This window comes from Paramormyrops kingsleyae, chromosome 14 (assembly GCF_048594095.1).
Source record: "Paramormyrops kingsleyae isolate MSU_618 chromosome 14, PKINGS_0.4, whole genome shotgun sequence".
Classification (NCBI taxonomy): domain Eukaryota; kingdom Metazoa; phylum Chordata; class Actinopteri; order Osteoglossiformes; family Mormyridae; genus Paramormyrops; species Paramormyrops kingsleyae.
Window position 1 is genome coordinate 19958314 of NC_132810.1, and position 23195 is coordinate 19981508.

General features: G+C 42.1%; 3 protein-coding genes across 3 annotated transcripts; 2 read left to right on the top strand and 1 right to left on the bottom strand.

Annotated features, from left to right (window-relative positions):
• Positions 1-1263: 1263 nt before the first annotated feature.
• On the bottom strand, positions 1264-5391 carry nenf (neudesin neurotrophic factor). Its single transcript, XM_023839364.2, has 4 exons — positions 5055-5391; positions 4608-4668; positions 3109-3212; positions 1264-2481 (listed from the first exon to the last, which is right to left on the bottom strand). The coding sequence occupies exons 1-4, from the start codon at positions 5199-5201 to the stop codon at positions 2305-2307; spliced, it is 489 nt and encodes a 162-aa protein (XP_023695132.1). The 5' UTR covers positions 5202-5391; the 3' UTR covers positions 1264-2304.
• A 230-nt stretch (positions 5392-5621) lies between these two features.
• Positions 5622-11550, top strand: pacc1 (proton activated chloride channel 1). Its single transcript, XM_023839363.2, has 8 exons — positions 5622-6085; positions 6913-7006; positions 7145-7354; positions 7763-7917; positions 8482-8621; positions 8737-8878; positions 9336-9443; positions 9543-11550. Exons 1-8 carry the CDS (start codon positions 6053-6055, stop codon positions 9702-9704), a joined length of 1044 nt encoding a protein of 347 aa, XP_023695131.1. The 5' UTR covers positions 5622-6052; the 3' UTR covers positions 9705-11550.
• Positions 11551-14162: 2612 nt separating this feature from the next.
• LOC111857967 (trifunctional enzyme subunit alpha, mitochondrial-like) lies at positions 14163-22888 on the top strand. The gene is made up of 20 exons (XM_023839282.2): positions 14163-14382; positions 15310-15351; positions 15428-15498; positions 15694-15827; positions 16105-16243; positions 16392-16511; positions 16803-16905; positions 17078-17200; positions 17672-17790; positions 17878-17934; positions 18066-18175; positions 18605-18739; positions 19506-19677; positions 20889-20975; positions 21076-21216; positions 21330-21398; positions 21528-21723; positions 21837-21951; positions 22047-22192; positions 22366-22888. The coding sequence occupies exons 1-20, from the start codon at positions 14178-14180 to the stop codon at positions 22509-22511; spliced, it is 2430 nt and encodes an 809-aa protein (XP_023695050.1). The 5' UTR covers positions 14163-14177; the 3' UTR covers positions 22512-22888.
• The last annotated feature ends 307 nt before the right edge of the window (positions 22889-23195 follow it).

Consider the following 23195-nt stretch of genomic DNA (forward strand, 5'->3'; position numbering starts at 1 on the left):
GCTGCCATCCCCATCACTCACTGAGAATTTAAAGTTAAAAAAACATACTCAAGAGTCAGTTTCATACATTATTAATATCAAAAATGCACATTACCCAGAAAAGAGCAGAACTGTGAGAAAATCATGAGTGATCTTCTGCATGTAGCAGTGCGGGTGTAAGTCAGAGACCACCGTGATTAAAAAAAAGATATGACAGAAAGTGAGATTTGTGACTCAAATTATACTGCAAATGGTAACAAAAAAAGATCAAGCATCAAGATCCATTTTTTTTTAGTCATATGCATGCTTGGCAGCATAACATGAGGACTGCTTCTATGTGACATCTGTTATAATTTCATCTTTTGAGTCAGAATAATTGAATAAACAAAAATAAAAGATGCTCGTTAAATGCATTCTTCATCCTTCAGTTTATGTAGATTTGTTTCAACCTCCCACAGAAAAGAGATAAAAAAAAGGTTGTTATCGTCACGGTCTGTGTTTTTGAAAGTGCATAACAGAGAGGAGATTTCTATAGCCAAAATGTTCTGAGAGACATCCAAGAAGCTTTGTTTGGCTAGGAAAAAATAAATAAATAAGCATAACTGTTTGCACGGAAGAATTCTGGGTAGCGAGGAAGAGCAGTGATACTGCCCTTGTGCTTGTGAATAATCAGTGTTTCTCATTTACGATCAGCATTTTTTTCTTCCCAAGTATATACGCTCAGACCTTAATGCATCCTCATACCATAATGGACACCTTTTTCTTGTTCCTACCCACCATCACTAGATCAGTTTTCATTACCTTCCCCAAATAAAATCTCAATATCTTGCTCCAATCCCCATGTTAAATGGCTCTGTTGTCATTCTAGAGCAGGGGTGGCCAATCTTACCCGCAAAGGGCCGGTGTGTATGCAGGTTTTTGGGATAACCCAGCCAATCAGTCCTCTAATTAGTAATCTAATTAGGGAGTTGCAGCGAAAACCCGCACACACAGGGGTCCTTTGCGGATAAGATTGGCCACCCCTGTTCTAGAGCATGCTTTATAGCAGGTGTTTCCAACTCCGGTCCTGGAGAGCTACCATCCAGTACGTTTTCTATCATACCTGGCTTCTGATGAGCCACACCTGTTCGCAGGTAAATACCAGGAGCAGGTGTGGCTCATCAGAAGCCAAGTGGGACAGAAAACCTACTGGATAGTAGCTCTGCAGGACCAGAGTTGGAGACCCCTGCTTTATAGTGTACTACCACTAACCAGAGACAATGGATAACAAAGGTAGCACGAGGATGCATCTATTCATATTTATTCGTAATTAACTTAGTAACAATAATGCATCAATTATGTCAAAGTCTAGAATTTTCATCTCAAGCATATCACCCAAAACAAATCACAGAATTGTAGTGTACTAAAATACAGTAAACATATTTTGTACCATAGCAATCAGATATCAGACACTTCACAAATGCTATAAAATTAGGTAGAAGAAAAAAAAAACTAATTACAGTCTGTAGTTGGAAACTACATCTCAGAGGTGTGCATTATACCGCAAGATGAATGGAAAAATATTTCCTTTAAACAACCGTGTCTCAGATTCACATCGATTCACTTAGCTGAGATGGAAATCCAATTTGCAGCGTTTCCCAACCTAGTCGTCGGGGTCCCACAGACGGTCCATGTTCTTGCTCCCTCCCAGCTCCCTGCCAGACTGTCCACTTTTCTGGACTGTCTGCGGGTCCCCAAGGACCGAACGGGGAAGCGCAGCAATTTGGATCCCATTTACACCGGACATCACAATGAGTTTCCCATCAAATATGACGAGCACACCCTCCACTGATCCAAAGATGTGACCTCCTTCATAAATAGACCTGATAAATGAAATGACAACATACCCTGAAGCCGCCAATCTGTGACATGTTCCGGTACCAGCAGTTGGAACACTGGTGGAGATCAGATTGATAAACGAAAAGCACATCACTGATCTTAATTCCAGGTTTAAACCAGGTTACAGTTTGAGGTAATGATCTGGCATTGGATTCACGCTTTCCTTTCACAAAATGAAACAGGGCAAATAGACTTAAAGGCAATGTGAGTTTAAACTTTTACCCTCTAAGGAAATGTCTGGAGGTTCAGTCACAAATAGGACCATGTTAACTACATTACATGGACTGAAACACTTAATACCTAATTATGTGAAGGCATTTTAACTCCATGAAGAACACATTAAAAATATGAGAGACTGCCACACTGTTGTAAATGGTACCAAATATTTGCATGATTGATGTATAAATGTGTTTTTTTTCCCTTTTAGTTCCAGATGGAACTGACTTTTTAAAACTCGTCCTTGATGCTGAAATTGGGCTGATCTTCAGGCTGAAAGTGTTTGTTGGGGCTGCCGTCCTCGTTCAGGATCCGCCTGGCTGTGTAGCCCACGATTGGGTATTTCGCTTTGTAGGTGTCTTTGAATATGCTGTCCAGTGACTGCAGCTCTTCCTCAGCTAATCCGGTCTGCCAGGTACAAAAAAAATATATGTTCCAAAGTTACCTCACAATTCAGGTTATAGGAGGTGCAGCCAATCCTGACACTGGAGCTATCAGCCTTCAGGTTGAATCCTGTGCCCTAACCTAACCAAAGTCTCCCAACCACCCTCCTGATAGTTTATATGATCTAATTGGACACACAAGGCTACATTCTAGGCAAGCTTATGTCCATAGCATACAGACTGTCATCCATCCATCAATCTTCCAAACGATTATTCTGGACGGGGTCCTGAAGCCAGATTTTAGCAGCACAGGGTAGCAGGGCTTAGCAGGTTAAGCCTCTGTGTTTGTGACAGGAAGGTTCCAGTGCTTAACTGGAAATGAAGGATCATTTCATTTCAAAGGCAGGCGCACAGCTTCATGGCAGTGCACTGTAAAGTACATTCACACAAACACTGGAAGCAAATCAGAAGCACAAACTAGCCTAACTGCAGGCTTTTGGACTGTGGGAGAAAACGGTCGTGAAAATCTACTTCAAACAGGATTTACGTAAACAAAAAACACAGACCCTGCAAGCGGAGTGTTCAAAAGCAGAGTGCATACAAACATACAACATGCCGTCAGCTAGTTTGGCAGTTAGGTGCCTCTACTTACAGTGTCATGCGTTAAGTCTTCAGGGTCCAGAGACATTTTCGCGACAGCTTTCGTGCAGTCCTTCCCTGCCAAGGCATTGTATGGTGCACCTCTCCCATAAAACTCTGCAAATAAAGGAAATGTAATGTTTCGCCAACAGCGGCGATTTTTAAAGACAGTCCGCACTCTTACGGAAAAGGCACACCCTTAGGCCTATCCACAGTGAACTTAAATATTTTTCAAATAACAGAATTAATACTCTTTATGTTATTCAAAATTTGTATGAACTATATAACACAAAGGGGGCTGGTTTGATATATTAACCAACCAGGGGAGTCGAAACGGGGTAAAGCGAAGAACCTAAAATATTTGGAACATAACAACATTGTCTGGGTTGGGGGCCCTATATGATATGCCATAAGGGGGCCCAAATCCATGTAAATAATGAAAATAATCCAGAATTTATATAAATGATTTTTTTTTAAAGAAAGCAAATCTTAAACACATAAATACACTCAGTGACAAAAAAGTTGAAGCATCAAGACAGAGTGGTGGAAATGAAATGAATCTGCATGTGATGCAAAGGTCATGTGACTGTATTGCAATGACTATAATATCAGATCAAACAGAGTTGGCAGTATGGGCACACTGCTGGTCCCCACACCATGATGTCATACCCTACGGCTCCCCACACCATGATGTCATACCCTACGGCTCCCCACACCATGATGTCATGCCCTATGGCTCCCCACATCATAATGCCAGGAGTAACGCCAGTGTGTCTCTCCACAACATTGTCAGGATTGGTCCTCTCCCCTTGGCGTCGCCATACACACACATGACGGTCAACCGTGGTAATGCAGAACCGAGATTCATCGCAGAACATAGTACAACGCCACTCGTCATCAGTCCATGCCTCCCGGTTACGGCACCACCGCAAACACAACCGTCTCTTCACTGTTGTTAAAGGCAGCCTAAGCATGGGGCGGTGAACCCTTAGTCCGGCTGATGCCAGTCGTGGAGACACGGTGCGGGATGGCATGGGGTGATGTAGAGAGTCCAATGCCTGTGTCCGGATGGCAGGTGCAGGTGTCACGGGGTTCTGTAATGCTTGCCGCATAATACAACGATCCATCCTTGGTGTGGTCTGTCTTAGGCGACCGGAACCTTCACAGCGTGTGTGGGTGCCCTCACATGCCCATTGATTCCAACATCAGTCGACTGTGACATCTGCATGCCCCACATGCCGGCCAATTGCACGGTACGACCACCCGGCCTCATGCAAACCCACAATGGGACCCCTATCAAACTCTGTCAAGTGATGCTGTCTAATGCGTCTATGAGGCGTCCTCTGTCTGGTGACTAGACGGCCCAACTCCTCGCAAATCGAATCATTTATATACTTATCGCTGGTCTGCACGTATACCAAATTACATCCAAATCGGACCATTACTTAGGGATGCTTAACTCTTTTTGTTACTGAGTATATATACTGTATATAAAGTTATTAATTCACGTACCTTTCCCTTTAGTTACGTCAAATACCACTCCTTTCACTGCCAGGTAGATCGGCTTCCCTTCCTGCAATACAAACGATTAAGCTACGGTGGATTTCACACAGACCAACTATACAAATCACATTTACACAGAACAACACAACACAGTTTTAGCAAAGCGATCGATCACGTCCCGTCGCCGATGTATTATTATATTAACAGGTCATCCTAATTGTAAACAAAAACACAGAGATTTCGAGGCTCTGACCATAGAAGCGTAACACTAAGTTACACTGTAGAGAAGCAGCTTTTCTGCCGATTTAATTTTTAAATTATCACCTATAACGCCTAATGTGGACAGAATGAGGAAAAATAAAACTGTCGTATGGAGAGTTTGACAGCTTACGTTGTGCTCCGAGTTTTGACACGTGAAGGTGCTCGACTCGAGTAAAATTACATTATATTCCTAACCTTCAGGCCGTTGTAACTTCGTAGATCGTCGTCAGTGAATAATCGGACGGGTTTGCGGGCAGGTTTCGGCTTTAATGTAACTTCATCCGCAGGGCACAGCAGAGCCTCCAGGAGCACCAAGACCAGGGCTTTCCACAGGGCTGCCATTGCGGAAAGTCTCCTCTCACCGTGATAAACCGCCGACTTCCTGCTTTTTGCAGACGCATCTCCCGAATTACATACATAACATATCCATAATTAATAACAACTCCTAAAATGAAGACAGCGGGAGGTCAGGCTGCTTTTAGAAAATCAAATCCACAACAACGAAATAATAATACAACTTTAGGGTGATCACTGTTTGGGAGAGCCTCGTTTTAATACAGTCTCAAAGATCACGTGAGGGTTCATTCATGACAATCCTTTGTGCAACAGTTTAACGTCAAAAATACTACGGTTTCTTATCAGTATGTTACCTATTTGTGTAGTGTTTAAAGAAACACAATCACTCTTAATTGCATGGATCACTGCGGGTGCATTGCCTTAGAGGGCACTCGAAACATTTTTTTCCGGGCAGTCCCGTATTTGTATTTAATTTTAAAAAGTCTGTATTGTATTATAATTCTCAAAAGATAAGTTCATGTGTTTAAAAGTCACTGGCATGTGCACGGCACCCAAGCAAAAACAGCGGGCATGTCGCTGCACGTTAAATGCGAAAAGGCTGTTTTAAGGAATGTTTCAATCTGGAGGTACTCAGATCTGTATGGAAGTTCAGGAGGCGGACTTGGAAGGAAGATGTGATGTCAAGGCTGGCATGTCGGGCTGTGCAATGTCCCTGCCGGACTGAAAGAAGAAAGAAAAAAAATAAATAAATGTCCCTGCCGGACTGTATGCTTCCCTGATAACTGCCGCATGGAGCTATTTCTACGCATTGGGACGCATTTTTAATGGCGATCAAATGAGCAGGAGGAAAAAGCTGGTGCCTTTAAAAAGTCCATAGTAAGCAGCCGATTGTCGGGATGACAAGGGAAAACTGTCGGACTTACCAAAAAGTAAGTTTTGTGGCCTGACTGTTAGCTGTTAAAACGTTATATCCTACATTTTGAAAACCCACGGAGCGTTTTAAAAAGCATTTTTGTCCAGTGTTCTAAACGTGGTGAGCTGTGTTTCGTTGTTTTAGTGATCAAAAGTATCAAGAATAACGTGAACAAAAAATGAACAAATGTTCGTAAGTGGAGGAGTCTTAACACCCGATACGTGGTCATGTGATTCGTCCCTAGAGCGCTTTTCAATTCTTACTTCATACGTATTCCGCATGTTGTAAAGACTTCTGTGTTTTTAAAATATAGAGGGATTTACAATTGGAAGGGAAAATATATAATATTTTATTGATATGGAATTCACGTTCCAGTCAGAGAGCGTCAAGACGCGTATACTTGTACTACATCTACAAAATGTTTCCGGTCTGTTTATGACAGGATATTAAGTGGATTCGGGCATGAGATCATATAAAATCATCATCATCATCATCATCATCATCATCATCATCATTATTATTATTATTATTATTATTAACAATAATGATAATTATTGTTATTATTATTATTAGAAGTAGTAGTGTTTTTATTATAACTACCACGTCCAACACAAAAACTTAATTTATGTCCCTTTTTCTAATGTTATTGTGTAGTTGTGTTACAACAGGCTTTTTGAAACTAGTGAAAGCTAATGTTCTAGTAAGTTCAACTTTTACAGTAATCTTCATTTTTCAAACTGTTCTGGAGAACATCCCCTCAGATGTTGCCAGAGCACGTACAGTAAAGCAAATAAATGCTGCATGTATATTTTTTTATAATTCTTAAACGTGTCTCTATTACAGTTCAGCGATGATGCTCAGCAGTGTCCAAGTGTTTGCCAAGAGAATGGCAAGGACGACCAGATTACTGATGATGCCAATGACAGCGAATTACCAGGTGGGTGTCACACAACAAACAGCTGCAGATACAACAATGAAACAAGAGTGAAAATGGACTGAGTTGAGAGAGTAAGAAAGCTCAGTGGACGCTAGTGATAGAAATGATGCTTGACAAATGTGTATTGTGGATCCTCAGGTGTGGAGGACGACACAGGGAGCATCTCGATAGGGTTCAACAAGGCCTGTCTGAAGAATGTCTTTACTGTTCTTCTTATTCTGATATACGTCCTGCTGACGGCTGTGGCACTCTTCCTCGCATACCAGACCATCTCTGACTTCAGAGAGAAGCTTAGCCACCCGGTGATGTCAGTAACTTTCAAAGAAGTGGACGAGTACGATGCTGTAGGTGGGTGTTTGTGGCGTGCGAGCGTGCGGCTGGTCATCATCTCCAGCGAAGCAGATGAACTCCTGACTTGTGAACAGGGTGCTAATTTTCTGAGGGCTGAAAGAAAAATAACTAGTTCAGAGAGATAGCTAATCAGATTGTAAAGGAGGTGGGTCCAAGCAACTAGAGGAGGCAGGACTAACCAATCAGATGTCTCGGTCCACCTACTCTAGTTGCTTGGACCCACCTCCTCTACAATCTGATTGGTTATCTCTCTGAACCAGTCATTTTTCGTTTAGCCCTCAGAACTTTAAAGTAAAGTAAAACTCCCATGAGTCGTTGGCCAGCTGCTTCTCCTCCAACACAGCACAGCTGCCCTGCTACACGCCGAACCAGTGACCGGATGTTGTTTTTTTTGTTTTTGAGAAGGTATCGCCCTGTATCTGGGGAAGGCTACATTGCTGAGTTGCCAGCACCATCTCCATGACCACATCCCAGCTCTGGTATCACCAGGGAACCCTGGGGAAGGGGGCTGCGTGATAGAATCGGTCTCCTACATGGACCCTTACTCCAACCAGACCAGGGTAATCTACATCGAGCCTTAAAATAAAAAAGCTGGCTGACATATTTATACGTCAGTGTCTCTCTTAAAAGACTGATGCAACCAATGCAAGATGGATCCCTAAATGTCTTGTTTTTTTACAGAATTCACTTTAGGTCTAAACTATTGAATTATTTTTTTTTCCTTTTAAACAGAATTAACAGTGTATATATTTTGTCCAGTTATATTCCATATTAGTATACACCAGTGTTTCCCAGTCCAGTCCTCAGGGACCCACAGACAGTCCATGTTTTTGTTCCCTCCCAACTCTGAGAGAGCTGGGAGGAAACAAAGATGTGGATCGACTGTGGATCCCCAAGGACCGGATTAGGAAACACTGGTATACACACACAGACGTTCCATCCAGGGTGTAGCACAGCCTTGGACCCTGTGTGACTTGGGATTGTCCCCAGGCCTCCTGCAGCCCTGATAAATGATTGGAAGAAGGATAAATGGACACACACAAACTAATTCACAGAGTTCTTTATTTACATTATTGATTAGCTATCAGATTTTTCGATATAACAATCTTTCTTCCTTACCAAAGGAAGTGACTGTGGTTCAGGGGCCAACCGACATCAGGAACCGCGAGCTGATTTTCCTGCAGTTTAGCCAGAATGAAACAGAAGAAGACTTCAGCTCTATCACTTATATGCTGTTCTACAAATTCGCCGACTTGACTGCAAGGTATAAAACACCCAAACAATATACTATAATGTATAAAATAAGATAAGGGCGTCATAAATTCTTTTTTTTTTTGCTGTTTATTGTATGAATTGATAATGTTGTCCACTGTCTCCAGCTCAGATAAAGCAGAGTTTATGAAAGAATGTGAGAGGAGTTACTCCATGTGGACCTTCTCAGGAGGCTTTCGAACTTGGGTGAAGATGTCTTTGATAAGGACGTCCGGGAGAGGGAAGGAGTCCGTGGAATTCCGGCAAGAGGTAAAGGCCTTCCGCCTTGGAGAACCCAGTTTTGATTTTGATGTTGAGGCCTTTCCTATTTTATGCAAGCTGTTGAGTGTTTTCTGCAAGCGTAATAGGTTTTTATGCTATTTTGGTTTTATTTATCGCTTTAAACAACATGACACATGCTGTGCACCTTTAACCTCTAAGACTTTCTGCAGCTTCCTCTCTACAAGGGAAAATGCATACAAAGAAATATCCTGTAGTTGCATCCTGTCCCTCTCATGCTTACTTTGTCACTCCCTTTTCAAATGTAACCATTTAGAAACACCAAGCAGAATTTAACACTGTTTTCACAGAAGTTAGAAGAGACGAAATTTAGAACTGTTTAATAGAATAGGTAGTTCAACAAACCCAGATGACTGAAATAGATCATGATTTGTTGTAATTGCTGTTTAAAAAGGTATTTACTCAAAAATCTGTTTGTACTCTACAGTCCAGTGTGGTAAGGTACAATGACAAGAGGCCCGAGTCTCAGAGGACCAATCAGCTGTTTTTTGTTGTTTTTGAGTGGCGTGACGTGTTCATCCAGGAAGTTAGGGACGTAAGTCATCATTCAGTTTGTTGTTTTATTGATATGGGAAAACAGCATGTGATTTTGTTTTTATTTCATCCCTGCTAAATCTCCTAAACTCCTTGACAGATCGTGACGGCGAACGCTTGGAACAGCGTTGCAATTCTTTGTGGCGTCTTCATGGCTCTCTTCAAGGTGGCGAATTTCGCCAAGCTCAGCGTCAAGTGGATTATGAAAATCCGCAAAGCACACCTGAGAAGGAGGGCGAAGGAAATGACGCAGGTCACCTGAAGGTCCTTCTGGAGGCGCTGCGGAAAGGTCATAGACTTCTCAGGGAACCGACATGCCAGTAATCATATCAACCTCTTACAGATCATTGATAAGTTGATACTGAGTCAACCAGCAGCGTACAGCAGAGATATAGATGATGATCAAAGACAGATTTTCAAAGGTTCTTTTTTGTAGAATTTAAGAGTGTTGGCATGTCCTGCTGTGTTTTAGTCAGTAAAAATCAATTTACAAATTAATTCTGCTATATAATGCATTTAGTATTCATCTAAGCATGACAGTATTCATTCATGTCCTGTTGTTCCTGGATGACTACTTCATCATCCAAGAAGATGTTATATGTATATATTTATGTTTGATTGCTTTTTATTGTGTTGTACACACTGTGTTATGCTATTGTGCAAATGGCCTGTTGGAATTCTTTCATGATGTCTTACTTTGCAAGGACAGTTACTCATCTGCATCATCCATGAGAATTTCATTGTTACTCCACCTGAATATAAAAGCTGCTGCCATCGTTGCATTTTCTCCCACAATTATGTTGTTCCACAGTACTAAACCATGTGTGTAAATAATAACAAAGCTGTTATTATGGGATGCAGGGTAGATTTGTCTGCAGAAGTGAAGAGAGTATGAAATTGCTTGCAGAGGCCATGTGGCAAATTCAAATGCAGCCAGGAAAAGGTCATACAAGGGGAAAATGAAAGTTGTTTCACAATGTAAATCTTCCCTCATTAAGAGAGTGCTGGCGACACAGCCTTTAGCCAACAGCAAAGAGGTATTTTACAAGGATGGTGCCAACAATGAATCAGCCACCTAGGATGATATGCAGATCAGATTTTCGACCTCCGTTGAAGAGCAGCAAGAAAGTAAAACACATGAAATGGGCCAAGAAATATTTGAAGTTGGACCTGTAATCCACCAATGAGAATTTAGAATTAGGTGATCAGTGGTCATTGTCAACACACCACAGCACACAGTGCGCAACAACGACATGTGTCCTCTGCATTTAACCCATATGTGACTTTCGTGACATAGCAGGGGGCAGCTAATTCAGCGCCCGGGGAGCAGTGCTTGGGGGCGGTACCTTGCTCAGGGTACCTCAGTGATGCCTTGCTGGTCGGGGATTCGAACCTGAAATCTTTCAATTACAAGTGCGCTTCCTTAACCATGAAGCCACCACTGCCCCAAGCAGCTCTAAATGAACCCAATGAACCTGAAGAATGGAGCAAAGGTCAGGTCAGAAACGAAAGTCCTGGTACTGGAGAAGCCAGCATGGAGGAGATGGTGTGATGTTTTGGGCTGGTGGGGAGCTGCCTGCTTCTTGGTGATTTCTCCAAGGTGTAAAGTTGACTTCAGGGCTCAAAAGTAAATCTCTGGCATTAAAGCAAAAGATATTCATGCATGACAAAGTTCCATCACATTCTGCCAAGAAGATAGATTTCAATCCCTTCGAGAACCAGTGGAGCATCATTAACATTTTGACCACTTATTTGTGATATACAAATAATGCAAATTTGATGCATTTTTTACTATTATATACTCATTCATTTTTGAGATAGTGGATAATTCATAACTTGCATTATAGCAAGATGCAGTGTGTACAGAACAATGAAATTCTTGTAACTTTTAGCCAATTCAGTCTTAGAAAGGCAATGCTAGGAGTTATATTTTTAATTCTGCATTTGCTTTGTTAAAGTAAATAAAATTTTTGATTTTTACCTTTTCTGCCATTGGGTTGGTAGCTCGCTAGGCCCCGAGACCTGCTGTTGAACAGGAGTGTATTTACAGTGTGTGTGTATTCAAATGAACGTGTAATTGCAATTTGTAAGTAAAACACTGGAAATCATTCATGTTTCGTCCGTTTGTTTGTTTGTTTGCTATATGTTAATGTTAGTCATTGTCACAGGAGGATGTGGCAGGTGATGGAACCGGTCTGGTTTACTGTGACCTCCTGTGTCCATTTTCTTTTATGTGGGTCCATTGTGTCGTTGGCAGTTGTGGATTTAAACCAGTGGCAGTGAGAAAGTGCAGTAGGTCCAGTGTTCTGTGGTATTTCACTTGAAACTTTCACCACCAAAATGGCAGTTATATCTCAGAAAGTCCTGTAAATCCCCTTTTTGTTTTAATTTGATCTACTAAGGTTAAATAAAGGTCTAGATCAGCTGATGTGTGAAATGGCTTAATGACTGCATAAATTATATAATTTTTATAATATATATTTTATAGATAATGTGGTGGTATTTTGATCTATTAGTACCTACCCAGATCACCTCCATGTATTATCTTTTTGGTATACATGTTACTGTCAAAATATTATCACTAAGTACAACATATATATGGTCAATATTTATAGCATGTAGAATTTTGCAGTCATGAAGCATTTCCTTTTGTGCACAACTACTGTGAAACAAAAAACCAATATAAGTGCAAAAAAATTAAAACATTAAATAAGATTGCTATAAGACGGTATGCAAGTAGTACAGTACATGAGATGCCCATTTCTGGTTAGGGAAGTTGTGGTTCACGTTTTCTGCTGCCTAGTTTATTAATAACTATGTTGACATTTTGGCATTTGCCTATAGTCTAGGTTTTCCCCTAAAAAAACACACAAAAATTTGCGTGATTTTAAAAATATTGTTATATGTTCTTGCAAACCTGACCTGATTCATTATTTGTCATTTTAATAGCATAGTATAACTTAGTGTAAGGATCACTACCACAGATTTAGGGTATCTTGCTACACCTGCAGTTACAGGAAGCACTAAAATAGTAACAGAGTGGGACCCTTTGCAGGCTTATGGTTTTTTTTTTTAATTGATGAGTCATCCCCATGCAACGACGGGGGTAGGAATTACAGGCACAGGCCGAGGTGTGCCCTCGCCCCAATTCTGTGGTCCATGGTCGCCTTCTAGAACCTTCTGTCAGCTGATACTGCATAGCTACACCTTTATGTTCTGAATTTAAAACAGCACCGATCATTTGTGTCATTACCGTCACCCAAAATGACTGTGACCATGTAGGAGGTTAGATGTTCTCACTTTTTTAAGTAAGATGTGTCTGGTTCTTACAGACAAGCTCCTGAGGCTCAAGCAGGAGAAACTAGTGGTGGCAGTGACGAAACGAGAAACCCAGAGCGGAGTCTATGAGATCTCCACTGATAACGTTCATGAGACCATCCTGGGAAAGGCGGAGATTGGTAGGTTATGCTCGTATGGGGGTGAGAAGTTGTTTTTGTTGACATGGCGAAAGGTCAAGGAGAGGTGTAAGTTGCAGGCCTAGATGCATTCCACCAATGAGTCACGATATCACTTTCAGTTTGGCAAGGCTCCAGGTTAGGGGATATTAAGTATGGCTGGATGTTTACATTTATTGATACCACAAAGACACGTGTAAAATTGAAAAATTTCCATCCTTACAGGTACAGGGGTGGGTGGTGTGTTCACTACCGTGGACCAGCACGCACGTGTTCACCATAGTGAAAACAGGTCAGAGATGTGAGATATCAGTGACCTTGGGCCTTTCTTTGAAGACTGACATTTTAGCTACCATGTTGTCTTAGTCTCTCAACACGTATGACTTGCTATTATGTCCTTAATCACTAATAATTTGTGACGGATTAATCTGTAGTTTTTTCACATCAATAATATATGTAATGTTGAACATATGCAAGTTGCAGAGAGAGAGCAAAGCACACTTTTGATGGTTGAGTTACTTGAAAATTGTTACAACAGACTGATTGAGGAATTCAGGAAAATGATGAGCAACGCATCTCTGGATTTAGTTCGTCATACTTCTGTATTTGACAAAATTCTCATCCAAAGTTTAACGGAACTTGTAACATTTTAAGTAAGATTTTAATTGACTTTACAGAATCTCCTCACGGTCGCAACTTGTACTTTTCTTACTAGGTGCCAAGCACTGCACGCTTGATAATAGCGTTAATTGCAACCTATACTTAATACAGGGTCGCCACTGAGCCGGGTGTTCTGACGAGTTGAGCTACCTATTGAGACGTGCTATCAGGCCTTTCTGCGCATGTGCAGTTCCACCGTTTTGGGATTAGGGTTAGGTTTTAGGGGTTATGGATTAGCACTACGGTAGCCTAACTCGACAGAACACCGGCATCGTAAAAACTGGGTCGCGGTGCAAAAAAGTTGAGAACCACTGGTTTAATTTGCATTTTGTGTATGTGTTTTAGTTGTTTTATGTGTTGGGTGGCTTTTTCTGCCATCTTGTGGCAGAACAGTCAACCAAACAGTAATCGGTTTCAAAGGAAAACATCTTTTTAATCCTTCCGTTGTTGTGGTTGTTTGTTCTTCTCGGTTAGTTTTCCCCCCGGGGACACCGGCTATTCCCTCGCGGCCGGCGGGGGCACGCACTTCTGCAAATCTCTGTGCCCCAAGTGAAATAAAATGTACCGGTTCGAGTGCAAATCTTTTAAACCGTCTGCAAACAGCTTACCTATGAAGGGTAATGGGAGAGTTCGAAGGGCTGCAGTTCACACCCCCACACCTAGGTGGCGCTATCACATTCAGTGAACAGCGTTCCCTCCTTATAGAAACATCGACACTTCATTCTGCTCTCCGATACTCCTTTTCGACTGAGGCAAAGATGGCAGGTATACGAGCCCTGGGTGTCCTTTCCAGGCTTACTTCAAGGAGACGCTGCCTTCTTGCTGGTAAGTGAGCGGTTTTCCTGACGCCATGAAAGCTTTACGGGAGCGTCCCAGCACTTAGGTTAGCGAGGAAAGTTATATGCGTTTTAATATGGTGCTCTGGACCCCGAGTGCCTGCCATGACCTGGTTTAGTATCTAAATCAGCTCATAAACTCCTGTCTGTGATGCTCCATTCAAAGAATAAACCCACCTGGTTTATTTATTTGTGCGTCATGAATGTGCTTTCGTGGCAGAAGATGAATCATTTTCCAAATCAAGTCAATTCGTAAATCATTAATCTCGTGTTGTTAAGCATCTTACGAAACTCTACGGGAAGCTGGATAGGAATAAAGTAAAATCTGCAACAGTAACATTTCAGTCTAGTTGTGTATGTTTTTAAACGTTCATCTATCATAAAGTGGTATTTCAGATCTCTGTACAGAGGTCACGGTGCATTACGTGTATTGTGTGTGGAAAAGGTTTGACGTACTATTCCGGTGCACAAGGGGACATTGTTGGGAAACGGCCAAAGGGTGCTTCATATGTGTGTTGACACTCCAGTCATTCTTAGGGGGCATGGGGTTAGTCTGTCCTTTGCACTTGAAGCCGAAAATGAAGTTAGTCTGGCTTTGAAACTCAAATATTATTTGAACTGATTGCATTCTGTGGTGCCCCAATTCAGAAATCTATGATTACCTCCACTATATATATATATATATATATATATATATATATATATATATATATATATATATATATATATATATATATAAACTCCGTACTATAATTCGAAATTCATGATTTTTTTCTTAGGATATTTTGTCTTTAGCTCTAACTAAGCGAGATTTCAGTTCAACAATTTTGCATTTGTTTAGTGCTGTATAAATTATATTTTGAATTTTTTTTGTGTGTGTAATTTATATCTTTTGTTGTTTGTATGTTGGTTTCAGGCCAAGGATGCCGGAATATCACAAGTTCATCTGTCTTGTATGGTAAGGGTTTAGATGTTATCCTGCTGTTGTAATTTTTTCGCAGCATTCTTGCTGACTCTGTATTGCTTTTATATAGCTCGCACCCATGTCAACTATGAAGTCAAAGATGATGTGGCAGTCATACGGATAAATGACCCTAATTCCAAGGTGGTAAATCTGTTTCTGCTTGTTATTCTTTAATAAGCTGTGTATGTCTCACTAATCGTGAATGTGGCATAACTGAATTTTAACATCAGACTTTTGTTCAGGGTCTGATAGGTTTAAACCTATCTTTCGTCATGTGTTGTAATGATTGTTTTTCTGATTGATAACCTCTTAGTGATCTCGCCTGTTGGGATGCAGGTCAATACGCTGTCCATCCAGATGCAGGCCGAAATGTCTGAGGTGATGAACGAAATCTGGGCCAGCGATGCCATCAAAAGCGCCGTCCTAATTTCCTCCAAACCTGGCTGCTTCATTGCAGGGGCTGACATCAAGTTAGTCATACTCAATGCACATTTCAACAATGGTGATGACTGCTTTCTCGTGTGTGTACCACAATTGCTACATTGAGACTGGGCTGACTTTATACTATTCAGCCATCTGTCAAATAGCGATTAAAGGCATGGATTTTACCCTGGAAGCTGCAGGTTCGAGGCTCATGAGTAGCTGTATGATTGTACCCTGATTTGTGAATTCAAAACTGTGATTGTAAGAGTACAAATTGCAATTACATATAGAAGTCTGGCAATCTGTACTTTTGTCGTTTGACAGCATGATCGAAGCCTGTAAGACCACAGAAGATGTGACAAAGCTTTCCCAGGAAGGACAGAAGATGTTCGACAAAATAGAAAATTCCAAAAAGCCAGTTGTTGCTGCCATCAATGGCTCATGTTTGGGTGGGGGCCTGGAGGTTTGTTTGTCTTTGTCTTTTAATTTTCATAAAGCCTCTGTAGGGGGAATCCGTAACATTTCATGGCTCCTTATATATTGTGTCTGTCACCCCTATAGTGTCAGATTTATCCGAGGGAATAATCCAACATTTTGGGGTTTTCTTTCAGTTCGCCCTCGCCTGCCAGTACAGGGTAGCGACCAACAACAAGAAGACCATCCTGGGCACCCCTGAAGTCATGCTTGGCCTGCTGCCAGGGGCCGGTGGAACCCAGAGGCTGCCCAAGATGGTATGTGCCCGTTGGAATCCGGGTCATGTGATGGCAACAGAATCTAATGCCCGAGGGCTTCCGTTCTCAAAGACTCTAGGCTCTCAAACAGAGTGTATCCTTTCACAGCCATTATTATTATGATTATTACTAGGGGCCTAAGCAGTGTAGCTGCTGGATCCCTATTGTTTTTATTATTATCATTAGTAGTAGTAGTAGTAGTAGTAGTAGTAGTAGTAGTAGTAGTAGTAGCAGCATCAGTAGTAGTAACTTTACTTATTAATGTTTATTTTAATGTTATTTTATTAACAGGTTGGACTTCCAAACGCCTTGGACATGATGCTGACTGGAAGAAACATTCGGGCAGACAAAGCAAGGAAGATGGGACTCGTACATCAGCTAGTGGATCCACTGGGTAACGTCCTTCTCTCCATAAACAATGATGTTACATGCTTGTCTTTTTTTTTCTTAATGATGTACACATTTGATTTAACAAGATCCATAGCTACATGTGATTCTGCCAGCAAATGTAAGCAGGTTTCTCATTATTCCTGTGTTTTTCGATCTTCCTGCTTTTTATTTGGCAGGTCCTGGTCTTAAGGATCCAGAGCAGAGAACGATGGAGTACCTGGAGGAAGTGGCTGTCGACTTTGCTAAAGGGATTGCCAATAAGAAAATCCAGCTCACCAAGCCTAAGGGTCTGATGCAGAGTAAGTGACTCCACTTTCAGAACAAAATCGCACAGAAATAATTATTGACGAGAAGTTTAGTTAAATGGACCAGGGATTGCCAGTCTGTTTACGCCTATTGGCAACACCAACAGAAGACTGTTATTTTAAGGTCTATTTAAATTTTTTATGTTATCCATTGTATTTTGTGACAAAAGCTGAAATGGACACGTCAGTTTTACATAACTTGTTACCACCGAAGCGTTTCTTCTTTTTCCTGATGCTGATCTTGTGCCCTGTGCAGCCCAGGATCAGTTACAGCCCCCCCTCAATAATCATGTCCTTATAATTGTTCTGAATGGTGAAATAATATATATATATTTTTTTTTTTTAAGAGCCGAAGTGTTTTGGGTATCCTCTCTTTTACCCTTGTGTCGTTTCATATAAAACTCCACACTGAGGTTCTCAGTTTTGGCAAGCTAGTATTGACATCTGGATAATCTCTCCTCAAAGAATTACAAGATTACATCATGGGAGTCGAATTTGTACGCAAGCAGATCTACAACGCAGCCAATAAAAAGGTTATGAAACTGACCAAGGGGCTGTATCCTGCCCCTCTAAAAATCATTGAGGTAAGTGAACAGATCACAAAAGACCGATTACTTTGTGAAAACTTATCCGTCAATATTCATCAGATATGTCCTTTTCTTCCTGCTCAGTGCGTGCAAGCTGGGTTAGACAAAGGACCGGATGCTGGGTACTTACTGGAATCACAAGTAAGTGAAATTAAAAGCTTTAACATTTTAAGTTCTCTACTTTTTGATCAAGGCATTAGCATTATATATAATTGATAGGTGCAAACACGACGCAGTAGAATTTCTGAATCGCTTTTTCCCCTTTGTTATAGAATTTTGGCAAATTAGCAATGACCACGGAATCCAAAGCTCTGACTGGTCTGTATCACGGCCAAGTGGCATGCAAGAAAAATCGGTTTGGGACTCCTGAGAAAGAGGTTAAGTAAGTACACACAAGTACTCAAGAGAGTACTCGTTTCGAGGGATAAGAAATGCTAAATCGTTGTAGTACAGTTAAGGAATTTGAAAGGATTTGGTTTTGTATTGGTGGTTCAGACAAAGTGGTGCTCAATTCTGTACCTGTTTATCCATTCGACCAAATAATGGAAAAATTAATTTATTCATCTTCTGACTACTTAGCTGGGCAGGGCCACATGGTAAATGAACTAATAATAAGATCTAGGCTGTCGTCGGATCAAATGTGACCAAAAATGCTATCACAGCAGCAACATAGTTGGTGCTGAAATCAAATCGCCATGCTACAAGTAAACAAACCACCTTTAACATTATTGAACCACTGCAGTATTTTAAACACCCAGTGAATTCCTGTAAGATGAAGTTTTTTGACCTGCTTCTGGTTCAAACCTGACAGGACTCTGGCCATCCTGGGAGCCGGTCTAATGGGGGCAGGCATCGCCCAGGTGACTTTGGACAAAGGCATCTACACCATCTTGAAGGACACTACAGAGGAGGGCCTGAATCGAGGCCAACAGCAGGTCTACAAAGGGTGAGTAGGACACTGTGGCGGCTTCTTGTCAATGAGGGCTGCAGAAAAATGGTTATATTGTTAATCGATTAACCGTGTGATCAGGTGATCAACTAATCAGTTAGTTGGGCCAAAACACGGTTTAAAGAAAAGTGCAAATGCTTTTTAAACAAACAACAAAAAAAACCAGATATCTTAAGTCACAATTGTAACAGCAACTTTACACAGTATTTTTGCAAAAATGTGGACCGTCTGGCTGGGAACTGGGAGGGAGCAAAAATGCGGACTCTGGGGGCCCCCAGGACCGGGTTGAGACATGCTGGTGTAGAGAATCACTGTCTAAAGTTGACAATGGCCAAAGAAAGATTTACCGTCTCCACCATATTTAACTTGCTCATATTTCAGTATACGGTGTATTACTGTAATACCGCTCAAGCCAGTAAAAACGAATAATTCATAAATGTTTACGCATTTTACTGCACCACATGTATTTGTGTTTGCAACACATCTGTTCTCTGTTGGTCTGGAGCGATATTGTTGCTGTACATACGTGCCGACTGCACAAGAAATCATGCACAGACTACGATGGCAAAAGTGAAGTATGAGCAAGGATTAACACACCAACGTTCACGTTGCTAGGTGGTGAGGTCATATATGCAATTTACGCAGCAAACTTACAAAACGCAACAAATCAATGACAGAATTCATTGTCACTTATTTTTATCGCTGATTTTATTATTGACATTATGAATACCCCACTTGAGATTTCGCCTCACTTTTTCCACAGCCTGAATGACAAAACGAGGAAGAAAACCATTACGACGTTCCAGAGAGACACCATACTGTCCAGTCTGAAGGGACAGCTGGACTACGGCGGGTTTGAAAACGCGGATATGGTCATCGAAGCTGTTTTTGAAGACATTCGCATAAAGCACCAAGTCATGAAGGAGATAGAAGCTGTAAGTCATCTTTCAAAGGGGGTTGGGGGTTCAGTTCCCACTCCCAGTTTCCAGATTTGCATGTTCTCCCAATGTTGTATGGGTTTCACATGGGTACTCCAGTTTGCTTCTTGTGTGTGTGTGTGTGTGTGTGTGCGCGCGGGCGCCCCCTAGCTTCTTATCCAGGATGTACCCCGGCATTGTGCTGCCTGGGTTAGGTTCCAAGCCCCCGTGACCCTGACTAGCATTGTTGCCTTCAGACCTCCTCGGCTGATGGTTTGAATCCCATGGTTTGTGAAGTTTGCCTGTTGCCTTGTGTTATGCAGCCTTCTGCTGGGAGTTCCGGTTTATTTGAATGACATTCTTAAACATATGTAACAAAATACTGTGGATATGCTGTATGGAACATTGCAGAAAACGCCGTTCGTTTTGATGTTCAGGCCTGCTTTAAAATGACTGTATGAAAATGAACTTGCTTTGTTATATTAAACCGTAACATTTAGCCTTGAGTATCAGAGTACTGAGTAGACGGAGATCTCTGAAAAAGACAAAACATGCTTTACAGTGACCGTGAGAGAAAAAAAGCCATCGATCGTCAGTGACGCATTTTCCAGTGCTGAGAGAAGCTTGGGGGGACCAAACAGAGCAAACAAAGCGGGGCACACACTGGACGGCATTCCGGTCCATCACAGGGGGCACCCAGAGCAATTTAAGACACCAATTTGTCTGAACTTACACAGATGCAAGGACAAAGTGCAAACACCACACACAAGCTGGGACTCGAACCCACAACCCAGGGGGGGATAAGGCAAGAGATCTTCCCATTGAGCCACTACACTAGACTGAGGAAATTTTAAAGACTGAGTGTTTACAGATGAAGGACATATCAAACCAAGAATATTGCTCAATATGCAGTTCTGTACTTAACCGCTGAATGTGTCGTGTTTAGAAGTTGTTACAACTTGCACAGCCCAGACCAGAATAAGCAGTTGGAAGATGGATGGATTTCAGTGTCCTGAAGTTGTAACAAAAGCAATCAGCCAAGTTGAGAGTTTGTCTATACGTAAACATTCCCAGTTCAGGTAGACCATCCAGCACATATTATCCATCTATCTTACAGTGGATTATCCTGCTCAGGGCTGTGGGGGTTGATTGACCAGTTACCAGTTAATGTATACGAAGTAGATACGATTGTTTACGCTGATGTCGTCACAGTTAGTTTCCTGTTTTAGGTCATTCCACCTCATTGCGTTTTTGCGTCCAACACCTCCGCTCTCCCCATCAAAGACATTGCCTCCGCCAGCAGAAGACCAGAAAAGGTGAGTGAGATGTGGACTTCATGGTTATGATGAGTGCTTCTCGATTACAGCTATGCTATGCTAACGCTAATTATATCAATAATGCCTTTATTCCCCCCAGGTCATAGGGATGCACTACTTCTCCCCGGTGGACAAGATGCAGCTGCTGGAGATCATAACTACTGACAAGACCTCGAAGGACACCACGGCGTCGGCAGTGGCAGTTGGCCTAAAGCAAGGCAAAGTCATCATAGTTGTTGGGGTGAGAAACCGCACTGGTGTCCATCCCCCGTCCCACCCTGCCGCCACCGAGTCTCCCGGCCCCCTTGTGTCCCGCCATCAGTGATGACCTTCTGCTGTCCCCCTTATTCACAGGACGGGCCTGGATTCTACACCACTCGGTGTCTGGCTCCCATGTTGGCTGAGGCTGTAAGAGTGCTCCAGGTCAGTGTGTCCTCTATTCAGGTTGGGTTTAAAACCAGAAGTGCGGAGACTTCGGATCGTGTTTGCTGTGATTTTCGTGACCCTTTTTTTGGGGGCCTCACATTTTGTTTTTCTCCCGTTATCCAATAGGAGGGTGTTGATCCCAAGAAACTAGACTCTCTCACGACGGGCTTTGGGTTTCCGGTGGGCGCGGCCACACTGGCTGACGAGGTGGGCATCGACGTGGCCGCACATGTGGCCGAGGACCTGGGCAAGGCTTTTGGCACGAGATTTGGGGGTGGCAATGTGGAGCTGCTGAAGACCATGGTGGACAAGGGCTTCAAGGGTATGTTCGTTTTGAAGGCGTTTCCTCATCACCATTATTAACTGATTGCTTCCTGCTTCTACCAGTATACTGTTTGTTTGTTTTTTTTTTTTTTAATTCATTTGTTTCTGCAGGCCGCAAATCTGGAAAGGGATGCTATGTTTACCAGGCAGGGACGAAGCACAGGGAGGTTAATCCCGAGCTCGGAAGCATCGTGGAAAAATTCAAAATGGCTCCCAACGCAGCAGTGTAAATTAGATTTCTTATTTGCCATCTGTTCGTTGACCTGTCAGTGTGGAGAATGCGTGATTGGTGACATGCGCTGGCGCGTTCTGTCCCCGCAGCTCCTCTGACAGTGACGTGCAGTACCGCCTGGTGTCCCGCTTCGTGAACGAGGCAGTGCTCTGTCTGCAGGAGGACATTCTCAGCAACCCCGTGGAGGGAGACATCGGGGCTGTGTTTGGCTTGGGCTTCCCCCCCTGCCTTGGAGGTGAGATCGTCGCCATCTTTTTTTTTTTCCATAAGGGTTGTTAGCATTTTTAAATCATAGCTAACGTATCATCAGTATTATACATTGTCAGTTTGTGCAGTGCAATGTCCTTTTTACTTCAGTTGGGGGGACGGGGTTAGATGAAGTTTCCTATCGCCTCCATCTCTTTTCAGGTCCTTTCCGCTACATAGACACATTTGGGGCGGCCAAGTTGGTGGAGAAGATGAGGAAGTTTGAAGGAGTTTACGGAAACCAGTTCACTCCATGTCAACTGCTACTTGATCATGCCAAGGATTCCAGCAAGAAATTCCACAAGTAACTGAAGAAGTTGCCAACAAGTGCTCTTACTGCCTCATTAAACAGGAGTGACTGATTTAGTTTTAATCATCAGTCAATTACTTGTAACATGAGGACACTTATTCAGTGTTTAAAAAAAAAAAAAATCAGGTGTCCAGGTTCTTGAGATGCCTAACTATGTATATTAATTTTTTTGTGGTCAGTTCAGAGTCTCATAGAATCCCCTGCATTTTTTATGTAGTCTAGTAAACAGAGAAAAATAACAGCTGCTTCTGGGTACAGAGTATTTTGATACATTCAGTAAGGTTTGAGATTTGACCTATCGATCACATCGGCACTGAGGTATGAATGACTTGTCTAACAATATACAATGTGAAATAAAGGGCAAAAAAACCCTCATTGGTTTTCTTGTGTTTTTCTAATCAGCATCAGACCGGAAATCTGTGCTCCTTATACCTTAATTCAGATCAGGAATGTCTTGTAGAGCTAATGTCGTTCCTGGCGCAGTCTTTGTATTGTTTTATTAATATTTAAAAATGCACTGGACTTCAACAATACTAGAAGGTTCCAGGGGAGCTGAAAAAAAGCATGAAACGATTCATTCATGTGTAGTTCACGGTTACTACATCTTCAGACCCCTGGACCGTCACAGCAGAGAGTGTGGCTGTATGTGTAGTGTGACCGTAACGTGCACTTTCCTTTTGGG